General features: G+C 31.3%; 1 protein-coding gene across 1 annotated transcript; it reads right to left on the bottom strand.

The window, feature by feature from the left end:
• Positions 1 to 4435: 4435 nt before the first annotated feature.
• LOC107624278 (UDP-galactose/UDP-glucose transporter 3) lies at positions 4436 to 6964 on the bottom strand. The gene is made up of 7 exons (XM_021113705.2): positions 6861 to 6964; positions 6678 to 6775; positions 6374 to 6524; positions 6186 to 6217; positions 5630 to 5738; positions 5376 to 5492; positions 4436 to 5032 (listed from the first exon to the last, which is right to left on the bottom strand). The coding sequence occupies exons 1-7, from the start codon at positions 6962 to 6964 to the stop codon at positions 4627 to 4629; spliced, it is 1017 nt and encodes a 338-aa protein (XP_020969364.1). The 3' UTR covers positions 4436 to 4626.
• Positions 6965 to 13038: the final 6074 nt, after the last annotated feature.

Below are 13038 nucleotides of genomic sequence, written 5' to 3'. Positions count from 1 at the left end.
ATCAAATCGAACCGAACCACATATATAATGATAATATAAATATTAAATATAATAATAATAATAACAGTATAAGACCCTCCACCTTTTCTCGTAGCACTTAGGCTATGTTTGGTTGGAAGAAAAAAAATAGAAAGAAAGGAAATAAAAAGAAAAAAAAGAAAGGAAAGAAATTGAGTGAATTTTTATTTTTCTTAGATGTGTTTGGATGGAAGGAAAATAAGAAGGAAAGAAATGTTATAAAAAGACAATTTTACCATTGTATTATAAAATATATTAAAAAAAGTGAAGGGATAATATTAGAAGTAGAGAGAAAAAATAAGTTTTCTCTTCCTTTTCTTTCCAATATTGGAGCCTACCAATTTTTTTCCATCCCTTTTTCTTCCTCTCTAATTTTTCTTCTTAACCAAACAATAAAAAATAATCATTTTCCTTCTCATTTCCTTTCTTCCCTTTTCTTTTCTTCCATTTTTCCTTCAAATAAATATAGCCTTAGCAGTAGCACAGTGCCGCACACACAGTCACACACCCCATGCTCATTTCCTACAAACACAAACCCTAACCTAAAGTGGAGCATCTTATGTGGTTGATTCACATAAAAATGGTACTAGCAATATTAAAAGTCACTTGTTAAATCAGTGTAAAAAATTTTTTAAAAAAATTCACTTGATTCCACACAAAAAAATACTTGTTATGTAGCAACTTAAAAAAGAAGAAGGAAATGGGCTGGGTAATTGTTTGACTACTATATCATTTAATCCTAATTTATGTAGACAAATCCTTGCTAAAATGATAATAGTAGATGAGTTGTCTTTTAGATTTGTCGAAGGGCCCTTCGTTATTTCATGAGTGTTTTGCAGTCAAAATTTCGTATTCCGAGAAGGATTTCAGTTACTAGGGATTGTTGGAACTTGTTCATGAATGAAAAACATAAGTTGAAGAGTGTTTTTATAAACTCAAATCAAAGTGTGTTTGACCACTAATTGTTGGACTTCTGTATAAAATGTAAACTATCTTTGCCTCACTGCACATTTTATTGATCAAGATTGGAAGTTGCAAAAGAGATTTCTTAACTTTTGTATCATTAAGAATCATAAAGGTGAAACAATTGGTAGGAAGATAGAAAAATGTCTTTTAAAAATGAGAATAAGTAGAGTCTTTAGCATCATAGTTGATAATGCTAGTTCAAATGATATTGCCATTTATTACTTGAAAGGTAGAATGGAGGATTGGACTTCACATCCTTTAAAAGGTGAACATTTTCATATTAGGTATTGTGCTCATATTTTGAATTTGGTAGTGAATGATGGTTTGAAGGATATGCATTCTTCAATTAGCAAATTAGGAATGTTGTTAGATATGACTGTGCTTCTCCTAGTCGCATGGATAGGTTTAAAAATTGTGTTAAAGAGGCTAGGATCCAAAACTGCTCTTGTGTGCAATTAGATGTCCCACTAATTGGAATTTCACTTACATAATGCTTGATAGTGATTTAAAATTTCAAAAGGCCTTTAAGAGATTAAATAGAGGGATGCTGAGTTTGTAATGATAAAGGGGGCATTTCAAAGAATGAAGATTGAGATAATGCAAGAATCTTTGTGAGATTTTTGAAGATTTTTTCGATGTAACAAAAAAAGTCTCGATTACTACATTTGTGACCTTTTCTTCATATTTTCATCACTTTTGTTTAATTCTTAGTTCTTTGAAGACTTGGGCTAATAATAATGACATATTACTTAAGGGTATGGCTATAAAAATGAAGGCTAAGCATGATAAATATTGGGGTAACTTGAAGAATATGAACATAATAATTTTTGTTGCTGTGGTACTTGATCCTAGATACAATATTAAGTTTGTTGAGTGGAGTTTTCAAAGGTTGTTTGAGAAGGAGGATGCTGATTTTTTATGTGGTAAGGTGAAAAAAGTATTCAATGACTTATTTAACAGCTATAAAGTTGCTCTCAATAATGACCAAGCACACCAATCTGCACAACACAGCTAAGATGTGGAGATGGATGATGGTGCCTTTGATGATGTTCGCTTTGCAGTAACATTTGAAAATGATGTACAAGCAAGTGAGAGTGTCAACACAAATGAAATAGATTTGTACCTCATGGAGTCCTTGGAGAAGCAACATTTGAAAATGATGTACAAGCAAGTGAGAGTGTCAACACAAATGAAATAGATTTGTACCTCATGGAGTCCTTGGAGAAACCAGTTAATCCAAGTAGTTTTGACATTTTAACTTAGTGAAACGTGAGCTCTAATAATTACAAATATTCTCTTCTTAGTCAAATTACGAGGGATATTCTAACTATGCCTGTATCTACGGTTGTTTCTGAATTTGCCTTTAGCACTTGAGGTAAAGTGCTTAATCAATATAGGAGTTCTCTTATCCTAAAAACTGTTAAAGTTTTGATTTGTGCACAAAATTAGTTTTGAACCAATTTATTGCCAATTGATCTTGAAGAATCTTTTAAAGAATTTGAAAAACTTGAAAAAAGTAATGTTCTTTATTATTATGTTTTATTTTATCTGCAAATATTGATTAACTTTACTACTTGATAATATGTTTAAGTTACTAATATTTATTTTATTATATTTTATTATAGAACTTGAGCCAATTTTTTAACTAGTAGATGAAGAAGACTCTGGTGATGAATCTAATTAGTGATCAATGCTTCACCTCTCAGTTTGGAGTTTTTTATGTTATGTTTTTATTAAGACTTGTTATGTTATTTAATTTTGTGTTATTGAGACTTGTTTTTATACTAAAAAATTATAATTTTATCAAGACTTGTTGAATTTGTTGAATTGCTTGACATGTTACTTTATAATGTTTATGAGATTTATGTTTTATTATTATGTTGGGTTGTTGGAGAGATTATAATATTTATGGGATTATTAATACTTTAGTAGTGTGCATTTATACTATGTCAGGTAGCATTAGCTTTGAAAACTAAGTTATTTTTTATTTAAAAAATTGCAAATCCAAATTGATCCAAACCGCTTGTAATTGGATCGGATTAGTTCGGATCGAATTTTCAAAAAAAGTTCATCCAAATCAAACCATACCACACATAAAATAAATATTCGGATCGAATGACTTTTCTTTTAAAACCGAACTAAACCGCACCGTAAACACCCCTAATCCTACCACCACCACCAACATCATTTACCACCATTCACAACAGTGACTCTTAATCTAATTGTATGAGTATAAGCCATCAACTCTCTTCAGTTCCAATAATACCCAGACATATCAAATGGACTCTTGTTTTTGTTTTTCTAAAAACCATGTTGATTTGAAGGAGCAACATCTCAATCATTGCATTTAAAGACTCAATTGAGAGTTGGAATAAGACAATGGCTAAAAGTCAACAAGAAAAAAAAATGATATACAAGTTGCAACATACCAAGATCCCTGGCGCTTTCCATCTCAAAGTTAGATTCACCAAATCCTTAATTGAGTTAATTCGGTATCATACATATCAGTGCAGTAATTGACATCATTTATATATAAAGAAAGAGAAAACTAACATGAAATTACTCTAGGCAAGCCAATAGTCTCGGGGTAGAAATAAAATTAAACTAGATAGGGTCATTAGGCTGCTTTATGTGTAGAATATCGGTGCTCTCCTCATTGGCTGATACTTTAATGTGGTGACATGTTTCTTCTACAAATCTTCGCTTCTCTACGCTCTGCAGAAAGAGGCAAAAATATGAAGCTTAATTTAGCTAAAGAGAACAGCATTTCATCACACATCAATTCAAATAACAAGAAAATTATTTTCCAACATGATTATACACAGATGCAACATCAGAATCTGCTGTTTCTATCAAGAAAATGAGGTAAAGTACACGTTATGAATCCCATGCACAAATTCTACAAAGAATGATGCTAAAATATTCTCCTACTGTAATGCAGCAGGGCTCATATCACTGATGATGGAGGGAAGATCAAGTTTGGAGATAAATCACATTTACAAGATGGAACTTGGATAAATTTTAATCACAAAACGGTAGACAATACTTTAATCCTAATCATTTAATAGTTTCAACGAAACAAATAAGGAAGGTGCAAATGAGTGGATTTTATTTCAAAATTTAATCCAAACTATTTATTTAGTTCTGATGGCTTATTTATATTCTCTTATTTCTCATATAAAGATAGTTTGCTATACTCACCTTATAGAAAGTAGGCAAGGAATTGTACATAAAATGAAGTTTTGGCATGTAAAAATAAATATATGAACCAAGAAGAAATGAAATATTTAACCTTAACTTCTATTTCTAAAAATAGCATCTACTCAATTAGAGTTATTACTTATCAATATCAAATTACAACGGGTGTAATGTTAATTGAATATAGCCATTATTCCATTCCGACATACCACTTATCCACAACGGAATGAGATATAAACTACATTTACATTGAGATCAAATGATAGATGGATGGTATATTGCCCGGAGTACAATTACAACTATATTAAAGAAACATTTCTATGAAATTCTTATAAATCTAAATTGGGTTCATCAAAACTTTTAAGGTTATCAAGATATAACAATGGTTGATGGGCAAATGAGCCAACACCAACGTGTGAATTCAAATTTGCTGAAGGTTGCTCCTCAAGTGGCTTTTCTTTTCTGCAGTCGTTGTAGCTTCTGCCACTTGAGGTAGATCTGGTATGACAATCCAGTGAATACCATACAAACACAACCCCATTGTTTTGTTGAAAGCGGATTTCCACTCAACAGAGAAGATACCACAATGCTAACGAATTTGCGAGTGGTAGTAATGGTGGTGTTAGCCAAAGAGCCAAATCGGCTTATTGTCAAAAAGATGAAGTTTTGGCCCACAGCACCACAACAGCAGAAGAGAATAATATCCCATGCTGCCTCTGGATGCTGTTTGCAGAAGCGAACAGCTTCAAATCCACTTCCACTGGGCCAGCCAAACATGTAAATCATATTGTATATGGTTCCCCATAAATTCATTCCCAACATAATATTCCAAGCACTTGTTTTAGGGTACCTGAGTAACAAAAACCAGTAATTGCATTAAATTAATAACACTTGCTATAGTCTTAAATATGAATCATCTCCCATTTTAAAATCTAAACATTGCTGAAAAGTTAACATTCAAACACCCGAAAAATAGAACTAAAAATTTTTTACATTTAGCGTCATTATCCTCATCATAATTTTACTTATACACATCATTATCTTGGAATAATGGGGAAAAGTCAGAGTCAGTGAATCAAGAAGAGAGGGGAGGGGGGAGGGGGAGGCATTATGTCAAGGAAGGACAAGAATCCAAAAGTTTTGCAGTTTACAAGCAATCAGACAGATCGAGGAACAAGGTTTGCTTATTTTACCTTGCTTTTAAGGAATCCTGAGTTGCATTTATAAATCCATCAAATGTAAGGTTCAGGAAACATAGTCCATATCCAAGGGTAGCATTTGGATGTGCTAACTTGCTCATAGTCTTTGAGATAGTATGCCAATAAGCATAAGCAAAGATGAGAAATTCGAAAGCTAAGCTGCATTCTCAATCCACATGAATTTTTTATACGCAACATGGGAAAGTGTATCCCTATAGTAATATTTTCTGTATTATTCTGATAAGTTCCTAACCTTTAAAAGCGCAAATGTTGATACCCCTCCAACAACAAGGAATGTACAGACGTATTCTGGAAAAGTGTATCTTATACCATACACTATAGTACCCATCAACATAACTGTATCATGGTAAAGTGAGTACTTGTTATGAAATATAAAATAACTACTAAAATGTAAATAACTAGAGGATGGTAGAACGCTTTTTTATAAAAAAATGACCATAGGCTTCAGGCTTCTCCATTTTTACATACTTAGAGGTGGTAAGAAGTAAGGAAACGATGTTTTTTTTTTTTTTACAAACTTCACCAAATAGATATTTTTAATCTCCTATAAGTATATGAAAGGATGTGAAACACAAATAGAAATGATTAAACACAATGCATTACTACTCATAAATGCAAGGTTACTATGAGATGGGTAATAACATGGTGTTCCACCTAATGTGATTCTATTTGAACCCAAATAGACATAAAAAGGCTATACCACTTTGAATTGATTTGAATTATCCTAAATAAATTCAGTTTTTCTGGAGCATGAAATAGTGACAGTGATATACATATACTGACCTGGAATCATTTTTGAGGATTTTTGCCAGTACCTGCAAGCAGACAACAAAGCAAATACACCACCACCATTAAAAACCAGTATACTGAAGACACAGAAATATATCACATCCATACAATGGAGGTAGGTCCAAAATCTCTAAAAAGGCCTCTTTCCAAAAAAAAAAAAAAACAGTTTGAAGAGCTCATACAATGAAGAAAAGTAACATGCCTGAGCCGGGTAACTAATATACTTGAGTGCTTCAATTTCCATCGCTGGACCAATAGTGTTGGTAATTCCACAACTCCAGTAAGACCACCAAGGTGCACCACCACTACTCCCACTTGACCATATCTTAATCACTGTATTATTATTATTTTGCAATATCAAAATAACATAAGCAACCACACTAAAACGCGCATAAACACAAAGCAGAACAAACAAAATTTCTTTCGTTCTACACTGTAACTTGCAGAAATGAAAGAACCAAACAAAGAAGTAAAACAGGGGCTCACTTATGTAAGACCATATCAAATAAACCACATTCTGCGCCAAGTTCAGAAATGCAAGGTGCTCAAACCTCTCGCCATTTGGACCGAACCGCTTTGTGGATCTGACTCATTTTAAAAGAGAAAAACGAATTCAGAAACGAAAATTTAAAAATTCGTAACAGAAATGATCGAATCAGCGTGTCTTACAGAGTTTCTTGAAGAATGCCTTGGTAGATGTAGGCAGACCAGATGCCGGCGACACAGAAGGTCAGAACTAGGACGCGGCGGAGACCGGATCCGTGAGCCTCCATGAATGAAACGACGGCGTTTTGAGGTTTATGTACTTTAATATGATGATGAATGAATGCCACGATATGTGTGTGCTTCGGGAGAAAGACGGGAATATAGGAGGGTGGGATCGGTGCGCGCCAACTTACGTCGAAATTCCACGTGGACATTTTTTATTGGTTTCATATACACAGTGGCTCTGCTCATTCGCTGATGCTATAAAATGGTGACATGTTTCTTCAACAAATCTTCACTTTCATAGAGCTGGACCTTTATAAAATTTTAGATTATTAATATTTTTTCTTTTTAAATTTAGCTATTTAATTTTTTACACTAAAATATTAATCTTTTAATATTTTTATGAAAAATAATAATATCATTAATTCTTGATAATATCATTACTGTATTATATATTTGTATAAATTTATAAAAAATAAATAATATTATTAGAATAAGAGTGTTATTATTTATTTATTTATATATTATTTATCTTATAATTAATACAATTGTATTTTTTAAAAAATAATTTAATTAATTAAATCTTTTGAAATTAATTTAGAGATAATGTAATATTTTAGAAACAAATTTAACTGTTAACTTTTATTTTTGTGCTAACCAAGAGGTGCATTAAAATTAATTACTTTAGGTGTATATCAAAATTAATTATTAAAATAAAATATATATGTAATATAAAATACATTAGATTTTCAGCTGCTTTTAACGTGTAAATAATATTTTTAATTAAAAATGTGCTTTTAACTTAATGGTATGTGTTAAGAGTTTGTTTTAGGTAAGTTTTTAAAAAAATATTTTTTTGAGTTTTTTTTTAATTTTATAAAAAAATAAAAATAATTTTATGTTTGGTTATTTTATGAAAAAAAATTTTATTTATTAATTATGATTAAATATACAATTTTGCTAGAGAACCGGTTCAGCCAACTCCTGTTAACTCTTTAATAGGCTGGACCTCGAAATTCATCTTAATAAAAATAAATTAATATATATAAATGTTTCTTTTACTAAGTATCAAAATGTTTCTTTTTCATACTAAATAAATGTTCTTTTATATATTTTTTGAATTTTTTTATATTACAAATGTGAATGTCTCTATTTCTTTAAGAATTTCATAATTTTTTTTAAATTTTATAGATATCTAATTATTTTGTCAAAATATAACTAGATATTTCTTTTGTTAAACATTAGGATGTTTTTTTCATATTAAATAAATATTTTTTTATATTTTTATAATTGTTCATGATCTCAAATCTTCATTCACTTGAAACTATGGTAGATTATTTCGGCTTCTTGAAACCTTCATGGTTGAAACCTTCACTCGCCATGAAGGAGTCAACACCTTTATTATGAAGTCTTTTATATTCCAATCTATTTGCAATGATGTATCTTCTAACAAGCAAACAATTCCTGCAAATATGTAAAGAGAACAAAGTTAAATAAATACAAAATAACCTTCACTGTTGCAAATGAACATAGGCATAGAGATCAATTTCCCTTTTCCCACCACCAATGATAAAAACTACCCGATACTGAAAATCAATTTCATTAAAAATACTCACTACCAGTGAAGAGAGCCTGACGGTGAGAGAGAGAGGAGTCGGTGTGTGGTTGTTAGAGGGAGATAGATTAATGTGGGAGAGGAGAAAGGTTTTTATAAGTTTTAATTAGGTTTATTTAATTAATTTTAAATTTTTTTTAATTTTGAATTTAAAAAATTTAAAATTAATTATTAATGTAATTATAATTAAATTGTTCCATTCTTAGTTGATTAAGAGTTGTTCCATATACTTTTTCTTAAATATAATAATCTAAAAGTAATTTTTGTTTACTTATTACGTAAAAATATTTTTTTTAAAAAAATTAAAAAAAAATAAATTATAACTTCTCAAAAAAATTATTTTCTAATATTTTTATTTTTATTATTATAAATTTATTAAATATATTAAAAATAAAAAAATTATTAAAAATTTTTTTACCAATTTATTAGTGCTCAAACAAATACTAATACTAAATGTGTGTTTAAATGTGTGTTTGGATTAGAGTTTGCAAACAAGAATTTGTATAAAATTGATTTTATAAACTTTGATTTTGATAAAAAGTAAGTTCGTATTAAACGTGATTTATGTTTAGTAATTTTGTATAAAAACGGATTATAACAAAATGAATATTGTTTGGATTACATCATTCAAAATTACGTTTAGACAAAAAATACTAAAAAAAAAGACATAAATTTATATCATTCAAAATTATATTATTTTAACACTATTTGACTATAATTTCTTTTAAAAATAATTTAAATTTATGTGTTAAAATTTAGTACTCCTTTTGTATTTAATTATTTCTAATGAAATTTATATTATAAAAATTAACAATAATAAATAAAATATATACTAATTTAAAAATATATAATAAAAAATATACAAAGTCAAATAAAAAAATAAAGTTCTATTAAAAAATACGTATTAATAAAAATGATTAAAAAAATTTATATAAACAATGAATACTAAAAAATCTATTAAAAAAAATACAATAATATACCTAAGTGAACATTAAAAACATTCTAAATAAAAATATTCATACTATTAGCAAGAAAAAAAAATAAAAATTAATAAAAATTAAAACTTTAACAAAGAGTACTAATAATAATATTAAAAAAAATATTTGTTTATAAAGCATAGTTATAGCTATAAAAAAAATACTTAAGAACTCTTATGATTATTTTTTTGGTATCTTTTATTGTAAATGAGATTAAATGACAAAATTAGTAGAATGTCAATTAAAATTAATTGATCAAGTGAACACAAAAATTAAATGCAAAAGTTACAATTAGTTGCTTCTGATAAACGGGAGTTCAAATAAAAAATTATGTTCGCCTTTAAAGAAAAAAAAGTTAACCAAACAAAAATTATAAAGTTCAAAAAAATTAAACATATTTTTTATGCTTCCAACGTGTTTACCAAACATTAACACAGCCTAAATCTTCATAACTGAAATCTATTCCCATGATAGCACCTTCATTATTTTTCTCGCACACACACCTAAACCACCACATCTCCCTCTTTTCCTTAGCCTTCTCATCTTCCCTCTTCTTCCAACTTTTTTTTAAATTCTGAATCTGATATTAATTATTTAATTGTATTTTATGGTGATTATTTAATTGTATTTTATGGTGGTGGCATGACATACTGAAATGCGGTTTTCCTCCTCATCAAACATGGAAAGAGCTCAAGCGACTTTAAACTAAGAATATGCATATTAAAATATTGAATAGGATTTAAGTTCAATTTGAATAAATAATTTAATTAATTTTTTTTAAAAATAACTTAAACAACAAATTTTTATATTAAAAATAACTTATAAATAAATTATTTTGTATTTAATTTTTTAATTCTAAAAGTGTTTATTTAAAAACATATAAACATAGAATAGAACACCAGCATCTCACATAATTCATATAAACAATAACACGAGCAGAATTCTTTAAAAAACACAATAACAGTAAGGGTAATTACAACAGGTTACTATTATGTATTGAAAATAAGTCAAAAAATTGAGTCCAAATACAAAACAGAGAAATAGAGCATTTCAATTCAGCAGGTTACTCATGAAAATTACCTGAAATCCTGAACACGGTGAAGAGATTAGGGCCTAGGGGTGAGAGATTGGGGGTTTTCCACCAGAGAATCCAAGCAGCTGCTGCTAGTGTTGCTCTGGTTCTTGAGCATCAAGGTTTTCCACCAGAGCTCGCCGTCTTCGATTTTATCCAGATCCAGATCCAAGATTCAACGCCATAACAGCCTGCTCAAGGATCTGAACATTGTCGTCAATGTTGACGAGAAAATCGACCAGCGCAGGCAGGAACGGCGGGGGTGAACGGCAGAATAGGTGAGAGTCTGAGAGATTGGGGGTCAGGGGGTGAACGGCGGGGTGAACGATTTCAGAAATTGGGGATGAATGGGTGAGATTGGGGTCAGGAGATTTGGGTTTCACTTTGTTTCAGGCTTTCACATTTCAGCGCCGTGAAGGAAGGAACAAGGAAGGAAACAGGGAAGGGACGAAGGGTGAAGTGCAAAATGTGAAAATGAGATTAGGATTAGGTTAGGTGGCTGCAACACAAAGTAACTAACGTATATATATTTTTTATTTTTTAATTTTTAATTATTTTATGCGAATATGCAGATTCGCGGATCGGATACGCGGATACAGCACAGAAATCTGCGATCCGATCCTTAAGACCATCTCCAGTAGGCAAGGTTGCGAGAACCGGACCGGTCAATAAACCAGTGAGGTCACTGGATCAATGGTTCACTGGTTCGACCGGGATTGAACCGGAGTTCAACCGGTTTAATTAAATATTAAATAAAATTATTAAACTTAATAAAATTCAATAATTTATAACTTAATAAAATTTAACATTTCACATAATAAATTATCCATTACTTAAGATTAGAGGTTCACAAACAACTTCAAACATCAAAGTTTATAACTAAACAAAAAATAAAACGTACATAATGACAAACCCATAGTGTTCTACATTCAAAAGATACAATTACTAACTTTCTATACACAAACAAGGACTATCCCTATGGTTTCTATACACAAACAAGGAGTTTTCTAATCAGATATGGCAAATTTCCACAACAAAGAATAGAAAGATATTAGGCTATTAGCAACACCAAATTTCATCCAGAACACACACACACATAGACAGGCAGACTATTGCTGTCAAAACAATACAGATTACTTTCTTAATCGTTATTATTAAGGAACACAATTTGCCCTACTTTGTCCAATAGATTTGCTCACTTTATTAGGATTTACTGATTTAGCATGATTCAATCTTATCCTCCATAATATGAATATCAAACACTACAGAATATTACAGAGAAAAAATGGGCAAGGAAGATATGTAGCTTTTCAAAAAGATTAAGGCAATCTTGGTTATCTTCAAATTCAACTTTAGCCCAATTTAAGCAGCAAAAAATTGAAGCATCAAAATTAAACAGATATAGGAACAGAAACATCAAAGATAAACATGAAGTCATGAACAGAAAGGAACATGAACAGAGAGCAACATGTTTTCTGTGATAGAGAAGAACAGGAACAAGAACAGAACCATGAACAGAATCATGCCCGCATACATGAACCGAGGTGGAAGGCAGAGTATTACCGGCGAGCTGGGCGAGGTGGAGAGCTGGGCGACGACGGTGGAGGTGGGGAGCTGGGCGACGGTGATGGAGGAGAGGTGCGACGGTGGAGGTGGAGAGCTCGGCGACGACGGTGGAGGTGGAGAGCTCGGCGACGACGGTGGAGGTGGAGAGCTCGGCGACGACGGTGGAGGTGGGGAGCTGGGCGACGGCGATGGAGGAGAGGTGCGACGGTGGAGGTGGCGAGCTGGGCGACTACGATGGAGGAGCGGAGCTCCGCGATGGCGATGGAGGAGAGGTGCGACGGCGATGAGGGGCTGTGGCTTGTCGGAGGGTGAGAGGGTGAGAGAAACTGAGATACTGACTGAGGGTGGTGGCTGGTGGCAATTAGGGATTTATGGTTCGTGGCTGAAGATAGCCCTTTTCTCTTTTTTTTTTCCTTCAAAACGACGCCGTTTTGAAGTTTAATTTTCAAACCAATAAACCGTGAAAAAACCAGACGGTTCTTCCAGTTCATCGGTTAACCGTCAGTTCGACCGGTTTTTTCACCGGTTTTTTGCTAGCCGGTTTCTGACCTTACCCGGACCGGTTAGGTGACCGGTTTCTGATTTTTCCGGTTGAATTGGCCGATCCGGTTCGGTTTTCAGAACCATGCCAGTAGGGAATTCATTTCAGTCCCTATTTATGGCTCACCTGTCATAAAAAGTGATTCCACATTAAATTTTGCGTCATAACCAATAAATAGGAACTCAAAGAATCTCTCTCTTCTCCATTAGAAGAAACTAACTTTAATCCCTATTGTGGTCCCACCTAATTAGTTAATTAAAATAATTAAAATTAATATAATTATTTTTTTATAATAATATTATTTAAATTTATAAATTTAAAATAATTTAATATTATAAAATATTAAAATAAATAACTTAAATTTGATT

This window comes from Arachis ipaensis, chromosome B10 (genome assembly GCF_059453495.1).
Source record: "Arachis ipaensis isolate K30076 ecotype BB chromosome B10, ASM5945349v1, whole genome shotgun sequence".
NCBI classification, from domain to species: domain Eukaryota; kingdom Viridiplantae; phylum Streptophyta; class Magnoliopsida; order Fabales; family Fabaceae; genus Arachis; species Arachis ipaensis.
The sequence above is the reverse complement of the archived record's forward strand: the minus strand, read 5'-3'. Positions and strand labels throughout refer to the sequence as shown.

What these genes read in the sequence shown, in the direction of transcription:
- LOC107624278 (XM_021113705.2), bottom strand. Translation starts at nt 6,964, where the DNA reads ATGGAGGCTCACGGATCCGGTCTCCGCCGCGTCCTAGTTCTGACCTTC. An exon ending in TTTGATATGGTCTTACATAA is followed by an intron (nt 6,525 to 6,677) that starts GTGAGCCCCTGT and finishes ATAATAATACAG; the next exon opens with TGATTAAGATATGGTCAAGT. An exon ending in ATCCTCAAAAATGATTCCAG is followed by an intron (nt 5,739 to 6,185) that starts GTCAGTATATGT and finishes ACCATGATACAG; the next exon opens with TTATGTTGATGGGTACTATA.